Genomic DNA, 19,995 nt, shown 5'->3' with positions numbered 1-19,995 from the left:
TTATAGTGGTACTATCTTCTTTCTAAATTCAAGTTACAGAAATTACAATATATTAAAAGAATTGTTTAGATCCCATTGCAACTTTCCTATTAGGCTCTCATAATTGTAGACAATTTTTTTGATAATTACTAGGCGGAACCACATGTAGACTGACCAAGCCTTTTTTTTTTTTTAAATAAAAAAAGTTTATACTAGGTTGAGCTTTAACCAAAAATTTTGAAAAAATATGTTAAATTCAAATAATAAATTAAGAATAAAACTGGATTTTACAAATTAAGATTCCTATTTTTATGGACGGATTATAACTAAATAGGATAATCTTTCACAAAATTCAAAATTCATTAATATTAATGCTCCCAAATAGATATAGTAAGATAAAATCATTTTATTTTATATACATTTACATTAGTACTTATACAAAAAAGTTTCTTGTTTTGTCATTCTATGTCAAATATAAGATAAAGTGATAAACTAATTATAGTCTAAACTATTATTATTATTTTTTTTTTTGTTTTGAAAATTTTGTATATTTATATTTACATTAATATTTATTTATACTTTCTTTTCCATTTAATTATTTCATTTGCATTGTATTTTCCTTTACTTCATTATCATATCGTATTATTAAAATTTCTATTTTGATGTAAAAAAATAGATTTTGAAGGGTATATAATGTCCTTTCGATCAATAAAACAAGATTTGTCTAAACAAAAGTCTCTCATATTAACAAGATTTGTGACAAAAATATTTTATAATTATGTATTATTTTGAAAAATATGTCTGTCTTCCATATTAAATATAGTAAACGGATCAGGAGAACATTAATTCAGAAATAAAAAAGGAAAATTAGAAACAATAACAGTTGACTTATGAGTAAAAGAATCTGAGGAAGATTGGGTTGACCTCATATACCTCGGCGTTGCAAAGAGGTCAAAGTCAAACTTTAAGATTAGGCATGTGCTAATAAACGCGGTGAACAGCAAATGGGTTAAGACAAACTGTCCCAAAATTCAATACGTAATTGATTCTGGGTTTACATAACAGCAAGTGTAAACATTTTAATGTTGTATTAATAATGATTTTTAATTAACAACTGAATGCTTCCACTTCACTCTAATACAGTACATGTATCATTACTCTTTGCTGTACCAATGATCACATCAGTTCTAATGGGCTTTGGTCATATAATATTGTCTTAGCACATGCCTTGTTTCTTGCTAATTTTAAGCTTCATATCTTAGTCAAATCCCGCAATAATTTGCCTGAAGGATTTATATTTCTGTATAAGACACTTTTATTAATGTATTTATTATCATAATCTTTGCAAAATCTAGATAATAAGTTATATTTATTGAAAAAATTAAACTTAGATAATTTTATCATTACAAAAAAAAAAAAAAAAAAATTCACTCAATGGGCCGGGCCGAAGATTAAGCTCTTCGGCCGGCCTCAGATTTTGCCAACGGATAGTGGGGGTACAAACTCTATATGATGCCACGTGTTCACTAATTTAAGAATAGCATATGGAAATCTATTATCTATGTATGCCACCTGTGTCACTGTGTTAGTCTCACTCTCACCACGCGTCTTAGCTTCAACTGCCAAAAAAGAAAGTGAAAAAAACTTGAAAGCAAAAAAAGGCGGGCTAAATCTACTTGTCATTCAAATCAAAGACGCTCTCTCCTTCACACGCTGAACAAAACAACAAATGCAGATCAAAGTTGAGGACTCTGTATATACGAAAATGGAGTCGCTTCGGTTGATCTGCGACAAAGAGATTCCCCTCAATCAGCAGAAAATGGACTCTTTCACGACGTCGTTTCGACATTCTCTGGAATCGGTCAAGGCCAAAGCTCTAGAAACCGTCCAAAATCAAGGTGATATTCTGAGCTTCACTTTCACTAAAAACTATAATTTAGGGTTTTGGTAGCGATTTTCACTGTTTGTATGAAATCAGGGCTCTTGTAGTTGTTTTTAACTTTTTATAAAAATGGAACTAGAATTAGGGTTTTATCTCGAAGAATTTTAACTGGTGCTTTGTTGTTTTAATTGTTTGGTAATTTTATGTTGAGAATAATGAGTTCAGGTTTTGTTATTATTGTTAATCTTACAGCGAAACTGGCGAAAGCGAAAGCTGAACTGAGAGACGCTGAAGATGAATACGTGAAAGTACTAGCAGGTATGGCTTTGATAATGGTGATTTAAGTTGAAATTATTTAGATGCGTTTATGTGACTTGAAGTGGCACTGATATTACTGTCATGTTGTTATTAGGTCCTTACCTTTTGCCATTGTCTTTTGTGTCTAATTGAAGATAAGTTGTATGATGATTTTCTTAATGTATGAATTATGATTCCGGTTTATGGGATTATAAATTCGCTAAATTTCTAAATGCTTGTTTTTTCTGCATGTAACGCATGTTGATCCGATTCTCTGGAATATATTAAAAGGTGTCATTTTCACTTGTATTAATGGAAGCCATAATTCCTAGAACAGAGAAGCCATTGCTGATGTGGCACAGAAGAGTTTATGTACATTTGTTTAAATAAGATGTGCATAGCTATTGCAAGTTTCAGAATTCATTGATGTTAAATTAGCAAGAATGAACCTTGATGTTGAGCTTTAGCAATTAATTTAAAGCATGTCATCATGGTTCAAAAAGATTTTTTCTACTCTCTAAAGTTTATCATTTTTTTTTTCAATTTCAAGAATTTGTAGTTGTACTTATAATAGCAATTAAACTAAAGTAAATAAGTAACAAATTCTGAATCAGTGAAAGTGTAATTTCAAATCTAATAAACTTTGAAGGTGCAAAGTTTTGAATCTAACTTTATTTTTTTACCTTTTTCCCTTTTTTGGTGGATTTTATTCCTGTGGTTGTGTAGCTGGAGAAGGATGAAATATTGACATGATTAGAAGATGCAAGGATACGCTATTTGTAAAATTGGGGAAGTGTTCATATTCTTAGGAAATTGATATGAACTAGTTTGAATATATATTTTGCAGCATAAAGCCGTCCATTAAGTTTGTAATTTATATTTATTAGTCATTAGTAGGCCTTTAAAGAGTTATGATGAGTTAAGTGGTTTTAACTATTTTTTTTTTTTTTTTTTTTGGTTTACTCTGAAAGTGGAATAATGATGCTTCTAAAAATATTTTGTCTTTTTCTTTTTCTTTTGCTGTATAGTGAAGACTCGTAAAGAGGCCAAACAAATGACAACCAGGGATTCAATATCTGCAACAAAAGTAAGACTAGAAGAACTTAAAAAAGCTGTTGAAGTTCAGAGGGCTAGGAGGGATGAGTATGCAGCAATTATATTTCAACACTCTCGAGGTAATTTTCTTTGTATATTGGTTGATTTTTTCGGGTTCTTGCATCATTCTCATAATCTTAACATCTAAATTTTATGTAAGCTTTTTAGAAATGGATGATGTTCCCAGCTTTCAAATTCTATTCGCATCTTGTTTTTATGTACATCATAATTTGCATCTTTCCCCTCAAATGTCTTTTAGGAAACAACTTATGTTAGAAATGATTGATGCATCGGTCATACCTATAAGAATTAGTTAAGTTAGTGGTGCTGGACTGTGAATCTGTGAGAATTTATGACAATACTATGTTAGGGTTTCCTCAATTCTTAGTTGGGTTGGATACAAAACGATGTTGGGGCTAGATTAAAATCTTTGTCTGTTGTTTATTTTTATTCTTCTTACATGAGAAGAGTATTGAATGCGTTCATGACATGCAACATGGTCGTGTTACTGCAGAATTCCAGATTTTTTAGTTTCCAAAAGTGGAAGCTCACACCTATGTGTTTTTGTTACCTAAGGTGCGTTGGTCTATCAAATTGTTGGTGGGAACTTGTTATTAGTAATCCATGAATCATTTATTCAATCTTGTTTGAAAGGTATCAGAAATTGATTGGGTTGGCAACTGCTATATTGAGCTTCTATTGTTTATAGATTTTGGTTAAACCTAGTATCCTTCTGTCGAGTATGCTTGAAGTAGTGATGTAAATTGATACGTGTGCTTAATTATATTGATCATCTTTTGTTTGTGCATGTGTTCTACCTTCATGTCAGTTTTCCAGAGCTATATTTTCTTGTTAGTATCTTGGTAGAGGGTAAAGTTTATTTCTGTATCTGCCACTCTTTATCATAAAGGAAAGAATATTTAGTTTTCTGATTCTTGTGGTCATTATTTACATTTTTTCTTTGTTGGTACCCACCATAGGTTTGGCTATCTCTGAAGAAAAGACCAACCAAGACACTAAACGGAATGGAGAAATTCAAGAGGCCATTTCGTGGTACAATAGGGTTCTTGGTTTTCATATTGAAGGTGGACATGGTAATCAAAGTTATTGTGCAAAGTTTATTTTCCTTGTCTTTCAAGATTGATCTACACACTTACAAATTCCTTTGCTTTTAGGGGTAAAATTTACATTCAGCAATATAGATATTAAAAATCAAAATGAGGAGTACTCTTTCACCGTTTGCCACACAAATGATACCTATACCTGTAAGTACAACTTATTTTTTTTTTAAAGTTTTCTATTTTAATATTGGGTGTATTCGATGTGTCTGCATATGAATTTTTCTCGTAATCTTTAGTGTTGGATTGTGACCCACCATTGAACAATATCAAGGAGTTAATCCAAGAATTGAACAGAACCAATGGCTTGTTCAGATTTGTCCGAATTATGAGAGAGAGGTTTCAAGAAGCTGCAGCACTTGGTATGACCTCATCTTGCTTCTTCTTCTTCCTTTACCCTGTTTCTTGCATGTTCAAAAGTGACACTCTCTAAATAAGGAGGTCTTAATCTAGTAATTTTGTATTTGTGGTTCCTGATGTGATTTGCTTATGATACTTCCACACAAACTTGCTGTTGCAAAACCATAATAAAAGATTAAACTCTTATCTTTTATTTATTTATTTATTTATATTTTTGGGGTTCATGCTACTATTTTTTTGAGATAAACCTTTTTATTGTTCATGATGACTCCTAGGATTACGACCGCAATCAACAACTCTTCATCAAGATTCTTCCATGATCTCTGGGTCTGCTCCCTTGTTTTCAGTTTCAACTAACAGAAGTGGGTCTCCAGCCAAGAAAAATGAGTATCAAATTGAACATGAAGAAGCCAACCGACAATCCAAGAAAGTTAACCACGGAAGAGGGGCCACACCAGCACTTCTATCTCCGGGATCAGCAACATATTTTCGCCGGTCTCCTCGTTTTAAGGTGATCCTAGCATAAATTGCTTCCTGTATCGCTGCAGTTGGTTTATATATGCAAAAATTAGTGAAGAAGCATTTTTTTTTTTCTCATATGGATCAAGTTAGGTTTTAGATTGTAATTTCCTCCCTGTCAAATTGCATAAGAACCTTTCTATTGTTTTTCTTGAAAAAAACATCCACCCATATCATATTTTCTAATTGAAAATTGGTTTGGCTTTGTTTTTTTGATACTGTGCTGGTTTCAAATTTTCTCAAGCTGTCAGTTTGTTCTATTTTGTTTCAATATTCTAGAGATGGTGTATGATATTTAAGATCAAGAAAATATAAATTTACATTATTGCATGATGGATGCGGGATAGTAGTATGTAGAGGTATAGTGTTCAGATGGAGGGTGGCCTTAGCTAAATTTCGCTTGCTTTACCTACAAGTTTCCTTGTGCTTGGCAGTTATGGTAGTACTTTAATATTTTATTTTTTAGGAAATGTTTTGCTCATACATCTAAGACTCAACACTTTCAATCATTCTGGAAGTTGTGTCACCAGATATTTGGCAGGACTAGACATAGCGATTTAAGGTTTTATAACATTTTCAACTTTCTTATCTGCTTGGGACATTTAGCTTAGAAGCCTATAGGTTACGCTAGTAAAAGGGCAATTTGTGTCTGTAATTATTCTTTGTCCATACTGATTATGCTGACAAGAAGGCCTATTGACTGTTGATTGTGCACTATATATAACAATAACTGATGGCAACAAAATTCTAATGGAAGAGATTACATCATTTGGCAGGTTAAGAAATGAAGATGAAATAGATGCTGCTTTCTCATCTCTATTTTGTTATCATGCGATCAGATGCTTTAACTTGCTCTGGTTGTCATAATTCGTGAGCTGGTGGTTGAGCCGTTAACTTCTACCGTTTGAAACTTGATATTCTTGTACTTCCGAAAATCTAACGTGGCGGTCTCAAGTATATGCCACTCAGCAGACGAGACAGCCTGGTTAGATTTGTATGGTTAATCTATTGTATTTCATTAACCAATTGGAGAACGGCTGAAATGTAAATGTGATAATTGCAATTTTTTTTTTTTTAATTATTGAGTGCTACTATTTCGAATAAACCAATCTGATTTGTTGATTTCAGTTTACTGTGTGATTCATGATCTAAACTTCATTCTCTGTAGGGCTCTGTTTTAAAAACCGGACTGGACGGGCCGGTCGGACCGGTTGGACCATGAACCGGTAGCTTCTCCGGTCCGGTTTAGGTCTCAAGGGGGTTTTTGAAATATTTTAAAATTATGAAGGTTACTTTGTAATTTTATAGGGGTATTTTGAAGATATATCAAAAGTTTAGGGATTAATTGGTAATTTTATTAGGGTATTTTTGGAATAAATAAAAATTTTAGGGACCAATTTGAATTTTTTTAGGGGAATTTTTGTAATATATTAAGATTTAAGGGGTTAATATGTAATTTTTTAAAAATAAAATATTGCTGACGTCACCGGTCCAACTGGTTGAACCGTGACCCGAACAGCAAAATGGTTTGCCCTCCGGTCCGGGTTTTAAAATAATGCTGTAGGGTGCTAAATGTTACTTCTCTAGACGAAGGATAAATACAAAGTTAGTTTACAAAGGTTATTTCATTTTTCCCCCTTGAACGCATAGTATTAAATTTATCAATAATACTAGATGTAGTAAGAAATTTTACAAAGATTTCTGTACAAAGTAATGTGGTAAGAAATGAATAGAATAATAAATTTGATGAATTTGATTTTTTGTGTTCACTTTTCTATTCATTTCTTGTCACATTATTTTGTATATAAATCTTTGTAAGATTTCTTTGTACATGTAACATTACTCTAAATTTATATACTTTGTTAATGAGTAATATTAGATTTATAAACAAATTTTATAAAAATTTGTGTACGATGTGACAAAAAATGAATAGAAGAGTGAATATGATGAATTTTATTTTTTGTATTCATTCTTTTATTTATTTTCTATTACATCAATTTATACAAAGATTTGTTTTTACGTTTTTGGATATTCTTTAGAAAGGGTGTTGATAATTACAAAAGTGTTTTTAATACTTATAAAAAAAGTGGGTAAGTATAAATACTCAGCGATCTTACAAGGGGGCAATTAAATAAATCCTAATGAACAAATTTGAAATTATTTATTTATGAGTATAACACGTTTTCGAAAATAATTTTTTTACGTAATGAGCATGATTGTCAGATCATATATCGTATCGTGTATCAAAAACTTAATTTTTCGAATCGTGTATTGTATTTTAGGATACGCCTTATTCAAAAAAATTAATATCATTCCAAAAATTAATTAAAGAATTTTGTAGTATTATTGGTTTTAAATTATGGTATTACGTAATCAAAATTAATTACAAAATTAAGAATTTATATCATTTCCTCTCAATCATTTATATCATTTTCAAGATCAATGTCAATATCTTCACTTGTATTATTATTATCATGCAAAATGGGTAACATATGTTCTTCTTCACTTTCTCTATACAAAATGGGTAAATTTGGACAGGTTTTAGTGAACCGGGTTGGGTGACCCGAATCTGACTCGAATTTTGTTTGGGCCTTTGACCCAAATTAGTAAAACCGTATAGATTTGTATCAGTATTTTTAAGAATACGAATGGATACATATCGTATCGTAGGATACATATCAACGTATCAAAAGATTTATAATACATTCTCTGATATGTATTGTTGGTGACCGTTATCGAATCGTATCATAGGATACGTTTCACGTATCGTGGAATACTAATAACCATGACATTTTGATTTTGATCATATTTATTTCCTAGAAGAAAAGAATGTTAGTGTAATCAAGGATGTGACCAGGATTTTTGATAAATGGGTTTAAAACATTTAAGTTGATAAATTTATAAAAAATTTTGTGAGTTTAATATGAATTTAAGTGAGGTCAAAATTGAAAATATTATATAATATAAAACATTTTTTTTTCAAAGTTTGAGTGGATTCAATTGAAATCATACATTACAATGTGGCTACGTCCCTGAGTGTGACACCTTAATCTTGTTACGAAATCATTGCTATCAGTCTCCTACGTTTTCTCCCCTTGTATATTTTATTTCCTCTTTTGTATATTTCTTAGTTGTACATGATAAATTAGGATTCCTATAATCTTTCCTTCCTGTAATTAGTCATTCTAGTTCCTAAACTTTAGGAACAAGTCTGTATCTTGTAACTATTTAATCCCATTGTTGAAAGAGAATAATACATAAGTTTTAATTCCCTTTCATTCAACTCTTGCTCTTTATTGTACCAGTATTCTTTACTAATCTTGCTTAACCAGTTAGTAGAGGATGCATGAGTAAGAAGTGATACAACAAAATAATGTAAATAAAAGAAGTATTTTATAATACTAGTGTCTAAGTCGTATAACACCATACAGATACAGTCTAGGTTAAAACTTAAAAATGATCCTTTATTGACATATTACCTTTGATAGACTTTAACTTTTTTACTTCATATACATAATGCTTTATGACCATATGTACAGCACGTCACGTCTCCTAATTTTAAAGGTTTTACATTATGAGATGAGAGTGAGACACCGTGGTCCCTGGTGGTAATTAACGCAATCGTCTTTGGATGAGCGCACGGGTCTGCTTCCACAGCCTTTGCCCCTCAGATTCATCATTTGCCAAGGGTGAGGTGTTGGTTTCATTACAGTCTGCAAAGTATTTCCCACTGACACCTTCTGTTTGTGGGCTCAAAGCGACATAGCATGTGGTTGAAGCACCCTGCACAAAAATATTACATCAACTCTATCAAATGAATCTTTTGGGCAAGACACTCATGTCTTGACAAACCCTACCTGACTTGTAGATTTTAGTAACTTGGAAGCAATGAAAAACAGAGAATCTGCACAGACAGTTTGTTTGCATGCTTTTAGATTTGTACAAAACGAAAACAGTACACCAATTTAAATGTGAATGGGACTGGATTGTAAGCTAATTCTTGCCTGTAATGAAGCCCTTATGAGCTCTAATTATTCCAGTCTTTACAATGCCTGGATGTACTGCATTGATGGACACTCTTGCGTTCCTCGACTGCAGACAGCCAAATCATTGTCTATAATTTTAACCAACATTAGTGAAAACCTTTTTTGGTTTAAAGGTAGCCTTTTTTACCTGGAGCTGCCTGCTTAATTCCTTGACATGCAATATATTAGCCAATTTGGACTGTGCATATGCGCGTGTGCCATTATAACTGTAAACAATTATGCTCTTTGTTAGCCAATCTGAACATACCATATGCTGAAAAATTAAATGGGGAAAGAAAGGGTAAATTTACTTCTTCGGATTGAGCATTCGAGCGAAGCAAAAATCATCTCTCTTCACCCAACTATGAATTACTGAAGAGAGATTAATAATTCTTCCCTGGACACCTGTTTTGTCAGCTGTTTCTATCATTTTCTCTATCAGCAATTCTGTCAACAAGTAATGCCCTGCCAAATCAATCAAACATAAACAAAAACAAACATGTTCATGTCAGTTTGTGCCCAAAAAAGACTAGACGGGCTCCACGTCTGTGCAACCTGGACCAAGTTTATCTTAAGATTCTTTTGTAAAGACTGGGCCAAACGGCAGGCCTGTAAAATGCTCATATTCTTCAAATAATAATAAAAAGTGCCACCAAATCTCTTTCTAAGCCCTAATACAAAATTAGGCTTTATAATTTTAAAAATACCCATTTTTTAATCTCTTCTACGATGATTACCGTATCATTTTGTCTTCAAAATCATATAAGATTTTATCTGTTGAATCCCTAATTTAAACTGCAGGATCTATCTTCATTTATTTCCTAGAAGAAAAGAATGTTAGTGTAATCAAGGATGTGACCAGGATTTTTGATAAATGGGTTTAAAACATTTAAGTTGATAAATTTATAAAAAATTTTGTGAGTTTAATATGAATTTAAGTGAGGTCAAAATTGAAAATATTATATAATATAAAACATTTTTTTTTCAAAGTTTGAGTGGATTCAATTGAAATCATACATTACAATGTGGCTACGTCCCTGAGTGTGACACCTTAATCTTGTTACGAAATCATTGCTATCAGTCTCCTACGTTTTCTCCCCTTGTATATTTTATTTCCTCTTTTGTATATTTCTTAGTTGTACATGATAAATTAGGATTCCTATAATCTTTCCTTCCTGTAATTAGTCATTCTAGCTCCTTAACTTTAGGAACAAGTCTGTATCTTGTAACTATTTAATCCCATTGTTGAAAGAGAATAATATATAAGTTTTAATTCCCTTTTATTCAACTCTTGCTCTCTGCTGCACCAGTATTCTTTACTTGGTATTAGAGCGAGGTTCGTACCATCCATACGTATCATTACAACTTGAATCTTCATCTATTCCTTGTACCATGATTGACAACAAACCTGAATCACCTACATCCATGTCACCTACACCCATGTCACCTACAACAGTCATACATGTGCAATCCGAAAATGCTAGCTTCGAGTCTGGTATCATTCTTAATGAGATGAACTATGATGTATGGTCCCAAATCACGGAGATGCATATTGCAGGGCGTGAAAAGCTTGAGTATATTATGGGAAAAACACCTCAACCAACGAAGACTGATGCTTCCTATGCAAAGTGGAATGCAGAAAATCAGAAGGTTAAGGGCTGGTTATTGACATCCATGTCACCTGAAATTATGAAGCGGTATCTCAGGATACGCACCGCACGAGAAATCTGGAACGCCCTGGCCAAGGCTTTCTATGATAGGTCAGACGAAGCACAAATCTTTGCATTAAACCAACGAGCTTTCTCCACTAAACAGGTTCGTCATCCTCTATCAACTTATTATGGTGATCTTGTAGAAATTTTTCAAGAGCTAGATTATCGTGATAAGGTTGTAATGAAAGATCCAGATGATATTATTGCATATAAAAAATCAGTTGAATGCTTGAGAGTGCACATCTTTCTTAATGGACTCGATGCAGAATTTGAACAACTCAGAGAAGAGATTCTCAGAAAGGATCCAGCACTAGATTTTGAAGAAACATATGCGTATGTATGTCGTGATGCTATCCGCAGAACGACATTAAATGGAGAAATTGATCATCATGAATCATCTACTATGATAGCTCGTCAGAACAAACCTCAACAAGGGCGTACAAATCAACAAAACTTTGGACCTTCAAAACAGATTGTTGATCAAAACCAATCATCTGAATCGCAAAATCACAGCTATGAAATAGGAACTTCAAAATCAGAACGCATGTGTACTCATTGTGGTGGAACTGGACATACCAAGTCAAGGTGCTATGAACTGATTGGGTATCCAGATTGGTGGGATCCTACTAAAACACCCAAATAGAATTCAAAAACAAAGCCTCATGCTTCCGCTGCTGTGGCTGAACCTTCTAGCAACCTTGAAAATTCTTCATCATTAATCGCTACTTCAGGTAATATTGGTAAGACTTTCAATGTTTCCACACTTAATAGTAATAGTACTTGGATAATTGATTCTGTAGCTACGGATCACATGACTTTTGACACTAATCATGTTCAGTCTATGACATGATCCAAACAATCCAAAGTGTCCATAGCCAATGGTACTCCTTCTCATGTGATTGGAGAAGGCTCAATTACTCTTACTGAAAATTTAAACTTGGATTCAGTTTTGGTTGTTCCCTCTCTTAACTATAACTTATTGTCTGTTGCTCAAATAACATGTTCTTTGCATTATATTGTGATATTTTGGCCTAACTTTTGTGTTTTTAAGGACATCCAGACTTGGAGGACAATTGGTTATGGTACTAGAAAAGAGAAGCTCTATTATCTTGAGTTGACTCCGGTAAGTTCGAATCAATTATCCCAAGCATTCTCAGTTGAAAGATCTGGCAATGTTCAAAACTCTGAAATTTGGTTATGGCATAAGCGGTTAGGCCATGCTTCTTTTGGATATTTAAAAAATTTATTTCCAAAGATGTTTTCCTAGTTGACTAATTCTAGTTTTAAGTGTGATATTTGTGAATTGGCTAAAAGTCACCGTGTTACTTTTCCAATTAGTATGAATAAAAGTCCAGTACCTTTTATGGTTGTTCATTCGGATGTATGGGGTCTTGCAAAGATTTCTTCTCTAAATGGTGCACGCTGTTGGCATTTGAGTGAGTCACACACGTATGACTTGGGTTTGTTGATGAAATAAAAAAATGAAGTTAGTTCTTTGTTTCAGAAATTTCACAAGATGATAGCAACCAATGTCAATCTCATATACAGGTTCTTCGCCACTGATAACGATGGAGAGTTGTTAATCAAGACTTAAAACAATATTGAATTTACATGGTATTGCTCATCAAACGACTTGCCCTACTCCCCCCACAAAATGGGGTTGCAGAACGCAAGAATTGTCATCTTCTTGAAGTTGTACGTGCATTATTTGGGGCTCACATGCCTACCAGTTACTGGGGTGAAGCTGTCACAGTTGCAGCCTATCTCATTAACCGTGTACCGTCAAGTTCATTACAATTTAAGACTCCTCTCATGTGCTCATGAGACTATAAATGCTTGCGTGCCAAATCTGCCACCTAGAGTATTCGGATGTAACCTTCGTACATCTTTGCAAATCTTTGAGAAATAAATTGGAACCTTGACTATTCGATGTGTATTTGTAGGCTATGGCTTGTATCGAAGGCTATCAGTGTTATTACCCCCTTCTCGAAGATGTATGTTACACTTGATGTTACCTTCATGAAAATGAATGTATTATTTTGTCCCCGAGTCTCCATTTCAGGGGGAGAGTAGAGATGAACTGCAGACTCTAGATGACTTAGAGGATTTTACAAGTAATGGCAACTGGGAAAGTCAAATGAGGCGGTTGGTCATACTTAAATGATGAGGCAGGTCTATATGTACACATGAGAATGAAATAGAAGTAGTACCGCCAGTCTCTCTTATCACCAGAAGTAACAACTTCCTCTCCTCAATCTGTACCATTTAATCAATTGTCCCCCCAAGCCGAGTCCGTCTCCGAACCTTAGGTAAACTCTGAAACCCATATAAAAGTGTTACCAAATCGAGTCACAAGGGTATACCTAAAGTAAATATGAACCTACTCTTACCTCCAAACTAAATATCCCATGAGTAATGTTGTGTCCTACCATAGGTTGTCAAAGGAATGTGAATCTTTTGTGAATCAATTATCTGTAGTATTTATTCCTAATAGTGTGCAGGAAGCCTTGAAAGATCCTAGGTGGAAAGAAGCGATGAATGAAGAATGAAATCTCTCCAAAAGAATTCAAACATGGGAAGTTGTGATTTACCGAAGGGAAGACACCAGTAGGGTGTAGATGGGTCTTCACTATAATAAAAAAAGCTGATGGAACTATCGAATGGTCAAAGCCAGACTTATTGCTAAAGGGTATACTCAACTTATGGAGTTGATTATATGGAAACGTTTGCACCTGTTGCCAAAATCAATACTGTTCGTGTCCTGTTATTCTGGCGGTAAATCTTGACTAGCCATTACACCAGTTTGATGTAAAGAATGCCTTTTTGCATGGAGACCTTAAGAAGAAGTATATATGGAATTGCCTCCGGATGTAAAATGCGATTAAAGGAAGTCAATAGGTTTGCAAATTGAGAAGCTTTGTATTGTTAAAGAATCTCCTAGAGCCTGGTTGGCAGATTTACTAGCTCTATGAAGGTTTTTGGATATCAACAAAAGTAACTCAGATCATACTCTCTTCTTAAAACATAAAAGAGAAAATCACTGCTCTATTGTGTATGTTGATGACATGATAGTGACAGGAAATGATCCAGAAGAAAAGGTTGCGTTACAAAGTCATCTCGCTCAAGAATTTGAAATGAAGATCTGGGTCAATTGAAGTACTTCCTAGGAATGAGGTGTCAAGGTCGAAGAAAGGCATTTCTTGTCTCCGCGGAAATATGCTTAGATTTATTATATGAAACAGGAATGTCGCTTGCATCCAGTAGTACTCCATGGAGGAAAATTTGAAACTAAGTATGGATTCGAATCAATCCCTGCTAACAAAGATGTTATCAAAGATTAGGCAACTAGAGTGCTGGACAATACGAGATCTTTGGCTATGCATAGTGTTGTCAGTCAATCATGCCACCCAAAGGAGACCGTATGAATGTGTTATTGCATTTTGCGATCAAAGTATCTCCTGGAAAGGGTATTATGTTTACAAAAGGAGTAGCTTGGATATTAAAGGGATACGATGCTGATTGGGTTGGTTAGTTGATGATAGACGTTCCTAAGTCTATTTCACATTTGTGGGTGGAAATTAGTTACTGGGCGAGTAAGAAGCAAGAGGTTGTAGCTGTATCCAGCAGCAGGCTGAATACAGAGGGATGGCTAAGGATATGTGAATTATTATGGATCATGAATTAATGCAGATTTAATATTTAGCAGGTCAGTTTTATGAGATTATATGTGATAATAGGCAGCGTGCGATATTGCTCATAATCCAGTTCAACATGATTGAACTAAGCATGTTGAGTTGATAGACATTTCATCAAGGAAAAATTGGAAACAAAAATCATTGAGGTGCTCATGTTCGGTCTGAAGATACACTTGCAGATGTGCTAACTAAGGCAGTATCCAGTCAAGCATTAGTCGGTGTCTGACAAGTTGGGCATGTGCGACACTATAGCACCAACTTGAGGGGAGTTACGAAATCATTGCTATCAGTCTCCTCGTTTTCTCCCTTGTATATTTATTTCCTTTTTGTATATTTCTAGTTGTACATGATAAATTAGGATTCCTATAATCTTTCCTTCCTGTAATTAGTCATTCTAGTTCCTAAACTTTAGGAACAAGTCTGTATTGTAACTATAATCCCATTGTTGAAAGAGAATAATACATAAGTTTTATTCCTTTTCACAACCTTGCTCTTTATTGTACCAGTATTCTTTACTAATCTTGCTTAACCAGTAGTAGAGGATGCATGAGTAAGAATGGATACAACAAAATAATGTAAATAAAAGAAGTATTTTATAATAATAGGTCTAAGTCGTATAACACCATACAGATACAGTCTAGGGTAAAACTTAAAAATGATCCTTTATGACATATTACCTTGATAGACTTCATTTTTTTACTCATGTACATAAGCTTTATGACTATATGTACATCACGACGCCTCCTAATTTTAAAGGTTACATTAGAGATGAGACTGAGACACCGTGGTCCCTGGTGGTAATTAACGCAATCGTCTTTGGATGAGCGCACGGGTCTGCTTCACCAGCCTTTGCCCTCAGATTCATCATTTGCCAAGGGTGGAGGTGTTGATTTCATTACAGTCTGCAAAGTATTTCCCACTGACAACTTCTGTTTGTGGGCTCAAAGCGACATAGCATGTGGTTGAAGCACCCTGCACAAAAATATTACATCAACTCTATCAAATGAATCTTGGGCAAGACAATCATGTCTTGACAAACCCTACCTGACTGTAGATTTAGAAATTGGAAGCAATGAAAAACAGAGAATCTGCACAGACAGTTTGTTTGCATGCTTTTAGATTTGTACAAAACGAAAACAGTACACCAATTTAGATGTGAATGGGACTGGATGTAAGCTAATTCTTGCCTGTAATGAAGCCCTTATGAGCTTAATTATCAGTCTTTACAATGCCTGGATGTACTGCATTGATGGACACTTGGTTCCTCGACTGCAGACAGCCAATCATTGTCTATAATTTAACCAACATTAGTGAAAACCTTTTGTTGTTTAAAGGTAGCCTTTTTACCTGGAGCTGCCTGCTTATTCCTTGAAATGCAATATATTAGCCAATTTGGACTGTGCATATGCGCGTGTGCCATAAACTGTAAACATATGCTCTTTGTTAGCCAATCTGAACATACCATATGTTGAAAAATTAAATGGGGAAAGAATTGAGTAAATTTACTTCTTCGGATTGAGCATCGGCGAACACAAAATCATCTCTCTCACCCAACTATGAATTACTGAAGAGAGAATATATTCTTCCTGGACACTGTTTGTCAGCTGTTTCTATCTTTCCTATCAGCAATTCTGTCAACAAGTAATGCCTGCCAAATCAATCAAACATAACAAAAACAAACATGTCATGTCAGTTGTGCCCAAAAAAGACTAGAGGGCTCCACGTCTGTGCAACCTGGACCAAGTTTACTTAAGATTCTTTTGTAAAGACTGGGCCAAACGGCAGGCCTGTAAAATGTCATATTTTCAAATAATAATAAAAAGTGCCACCAAATCTCTTCTAAGCCCTAATACAAAATTAGGCTTTATAATTTAAAAATACCCTTGTAATCTCTTCTACGATGATTACCGCGCATTTGTCGCTCAAATATAAAGATTATCTGTTGAACACCAAATTTAAACTGCAGGAATAAACGTTTGAGATATTAATTAATGGAAACAAGGAACTCTTATAAAATTTTGAGGATAAAGAAATTAGAGATTACCCAAGTATTTGTAGCAAATGTCATTTCAATTTTGTCCCGAGAACTCCAAATTTTGAATAAACCCCTGCGTTGTTTCTGAAAAACAATTTACATATAAATAAATATTTCTCTCTCCAATTCCAAGTAGCAGAAGAATTAAACCTAAAAATAAATACTCACATAAGGATGTTAAGGGAAGTCTAGAGCTAGAAACTCATGACAAAATCCCTGAACAGAAGCCAGGGAACTTAGATCAATCTCAAACAATATAATCTCTGCCTCTGGACTTTCTTTTGAATCCCCTCTTCACTTAACTGCCTTTTTCAGGTCCCTCGCCGGAATCACAACTCTCACTCCTCTCTTAGCTAATACTCTGCCGGTTTCAGCTCCAATACCAGAGTTGCCCCTGCAAGATGATGTAAAGGTTTGATAATGCATAAGAATTTCTTCAGACAGATAATGTAAGTATAGAAAAAAAAAAAATAATACCCAGTGACAAATTTATGAAGTATATTATTAAATAATCATGATTAGTATTCTCAGTTTCTGCAGAAAGCCAGCAGAGATCTAGTCGAACCATGAGAGACAAGACTAATAAAGAAGACAAAAACCGTATCCTCCTACAACCAAAAAGAGCCACAATAAAATATCCAGCTTAGCAATTAGCATACCCACCAAAATACCTGTTGTAGGGAAAGGATGATAAAGATTTTCTCTGGCCTTGCCGATTATCTTGAAACATTTTTTATACAAAAAGGAAGAAAAAAAATAATGCTAAACTAAATGTTTTACATGTGTCCTCTTGATTTTGAATAAAATATGCGAGGAAGTTAAGGCAGATCCTTCAAGATCATCTGCCATAATGTGAAGTCTGAAGAAAACAAAATGAAATGGTAGAAAGGTGTGGGAATTAAAATTTCATCACATATATAAAGTATTAAGAACAGTTTTCCATGAGATAGAAGGCATGAGAAATTTATATGTATCATATCAGTATCATACTTTACTTTCAAAAATATGTAAGTGGAGAGATTTACATGAAGCTAGCCAGCAAATCATCATCAGATGGAAGAAAAGAAACAGAAAATTGTGAAAGATAACTTGCCTAAACTTCGCTTTAGATATATAAAGTTCTTTTTGATTTCTTTGCCCTTTCATGCAGCAGTGAGGAGTAAAAAGGTGACAATTATCACCATATAAGAAAATCTCTTTACTTAGAGATTTATATATGTATATAATTATAATTACTAACCAGTGATTATAGCAGTGAGAGGAGATGAAAAAAAGGAAGAACAATCTTCGGTAACTTGTTCAGCTGTGATCTTGAGCCATAACCACTTGGCCGGCATGCCTGCTAAGTATCTGAGTGTTTCCTTCATGAGGCGTAGCAGCTTTAGATTCTCAAGAACAAGAAGCTAGAAGTAGAAGCCAGATAATAGTACACAATTTACTATATAAAAAAACTTGGAATTTTCTGCTAGTTATGGACCATCTACTTTGGTGATCTCAACCCATCAAAACTGTTTGGAAATGTTGATCAAAAAGTCATCCAATGAAATCAAAAATGTTGGACTTGCAGTACAGTGATCTTAAGTAATCGTTAGGTTGTGTAATTGTAAAATGGTGCCGTTATTAAGGGGTCTTTTTATATTTCATAATAAACTGTCTGCCCTTTTTTGTTTTTTTTTTCTCCTGGGCATTTTCCTACTTAAACTGGAGCTTGATATACAAAATATACAAAGAATTATGATGTGAAAAACAGCAATTTTGACAGAATTATTAGAAATTATTTATAGAAATTAATAAAATTTTGGGACTGTTGTTTCTCTTTAATCTCTTCATGGTTGAATATGAATGGTAATTAATTGGTTGGACATGACATGGACATAATATTTTTCTCATTATAAATGACTTCATCGATAGGAGACAGTGTATAAGAAACTGGGGTGATGTTCAAGGTTGGACTACGAGAATTAACAGTGGATTGATGATGATGTGTTAACTCTAAAACAGAAGAAACATGAGAAAGGGTTAAGTAAAGTTGACTTATGAGGTAAAAAAAAAAAAAGTATTCAACACAATGATAATTAAAACTGAAGGAGCTTTTTACTCTGTAAGGACTGAAAACAACATCACTTTCCTTGAGAATTAAGACATATATGCTGTGTTGAACTTGATCATGAAACTCTCTTTCACACGTGCACATCTAAATAACCAGTATAATTACATGAATCTATGAGAATTCAAAGTTTTTTTCTTTTTTTTTTTCTGGGAAATAAAAGAAAGAAAATTGCAGACCAATTTAAAGGGGTTTTGGGTAGTGCGTGTGAGTGGTGTGTGTGACCCGTCACTACGTCTTCTTTTTTTTTGGTTTCACTATGGAAAAAATGATGGTCGGTGGTGGGGACTTGAGGACTAAAGAGAGCAATGAGGTGTTGACTCTTCAACAATGGAGTTGTGCACAAGGGACCCTTTGTTTCCCAACTTGCAAACATCTATCATTAATTTGCCATCAGTTAGTGAAGCAATTCTTCTACTTCACATGTGATCTTCTTCCTCACTCTGCCTATAGTCTTTCACTATTGCATATGTTCAACATAAAGTGTAAAGTTAAATTAAAATTGATGCTGCAACAGAAAACAGTCTCCATTTCTCACCTATATCCCCATACATCCATGCTTCTTCAACCCAAAACCATAATATCAATCATTACTCTGAAGCTAAAGAAAAGGGTTTATGGATTCAACTTTGGTATTTTGTTTCTTGTGTTGGGTTTTATTTTTATTCATTGCGTTATGCTTGATCGATGTGAGGGTTGGGGAAGGAGATGACCAATAGTAGTCATGACTAATGAAGAAGATGGTAGAAAATTAACATTCACCTCAAATTGTTATTGTCTTCTGACTCATCATTTGAATTAAGGATAATTAATCCTAATTATCTTATCAAATCACCAACAACTCCACCAAATTAAGTGTGAAATGAAAACCATATTTATCTACCTAATAGCTCAACTACCCATTGCATATATCAAACACTAAATTGACATTTGTATACATATAAACACAAACACAAGTAAAAAAAATACTAAATTTTATCATGTTATAGAGAAGACTCTAGGGCCATGAATTACTGTTGATGTCCCCTAATCACAATATTTCCTAACTGAATTCAACTTTCAACAAAGCTAGCAACAACAGTGCCGACAACCTAATATTTCCTCAATATCATCTACCTTTTGTCATCCATCAACATTAGAATACTTTAATAATACAGATAAATATATATAA

At 33.8% G+C, this 19,995-nt stretch overlaps 1 protein-coding gene and 1 pseudogene across 2 annotated transcripts; one reads left to right on the top strand and one right to left on the bottom strand.

Moving 5' to 3' along the window:
- The first annotated feature begins 1,576 nt into the window (after positions 1-1,576).
- Positions 1,577-6,337, top strand: LOC116146490 (kinetochore protein SPC25 homolog). Of its 2 annotated transcripts, none has more exons than XM_031431906.1 (8): positions 1,577-1,877; positions 2,114-2,179; positions 3,187-3,333; positions 4,234-4,338; positions 4,429-4,518; positions 4,611-4,733; positions 5,007-5,242; positions 6,027-6,337. In XM_031431906.1, the coding sequence occupies exons 1-8, from the start codon at positions 1,709-1,711 to the stop codon at positions 6,036-6,038; spliced, it is 948 nt and encodes a 315-aa protein (XP_031287766.1). In that variant the 5' UTR covers positions 1,577-1,708; the 3' UTR covers positions 6,039-6,337. The 2 variants fall into 2 exon arrangements, with proteins under 2 accessions (XP_031287766.1, XP_031287765.1); XM_031431905.1 differs by having other exon boundaries at positions 4,234-4,347.
- Positions 6,338-8,668: 2,331 nt separating this feature from the next.
- Positions 8,669-18,084, bottom strand: LOC116146493 (annotated as a pseudogene).
- Positions 18,085-19,995: the final 1,911 nt, after the last annotated feature.

Source organism: Pistacia vera, unplaced genomic scaffold (genome assembly GCF_008641045.1).
Source record: "Pistacia vera cultivar Batoury unplaced genomic scaffold, PisVer_v2 Contig478, whole genome shotgun sequence".
In the NCBI taxonomy this organism is placed as follows: domain Eukaryota; kingdom Viridiplantae; phylum Streptophyta; class Magnoliopsida; order Sapindales; family Anacardiaceae; genus Pistacia; species Pistacia vera.
Note: the sequence above shows the minus strand (reverse complement) of the source record. Positions and strands in the feature narration are given on the sequence as shown.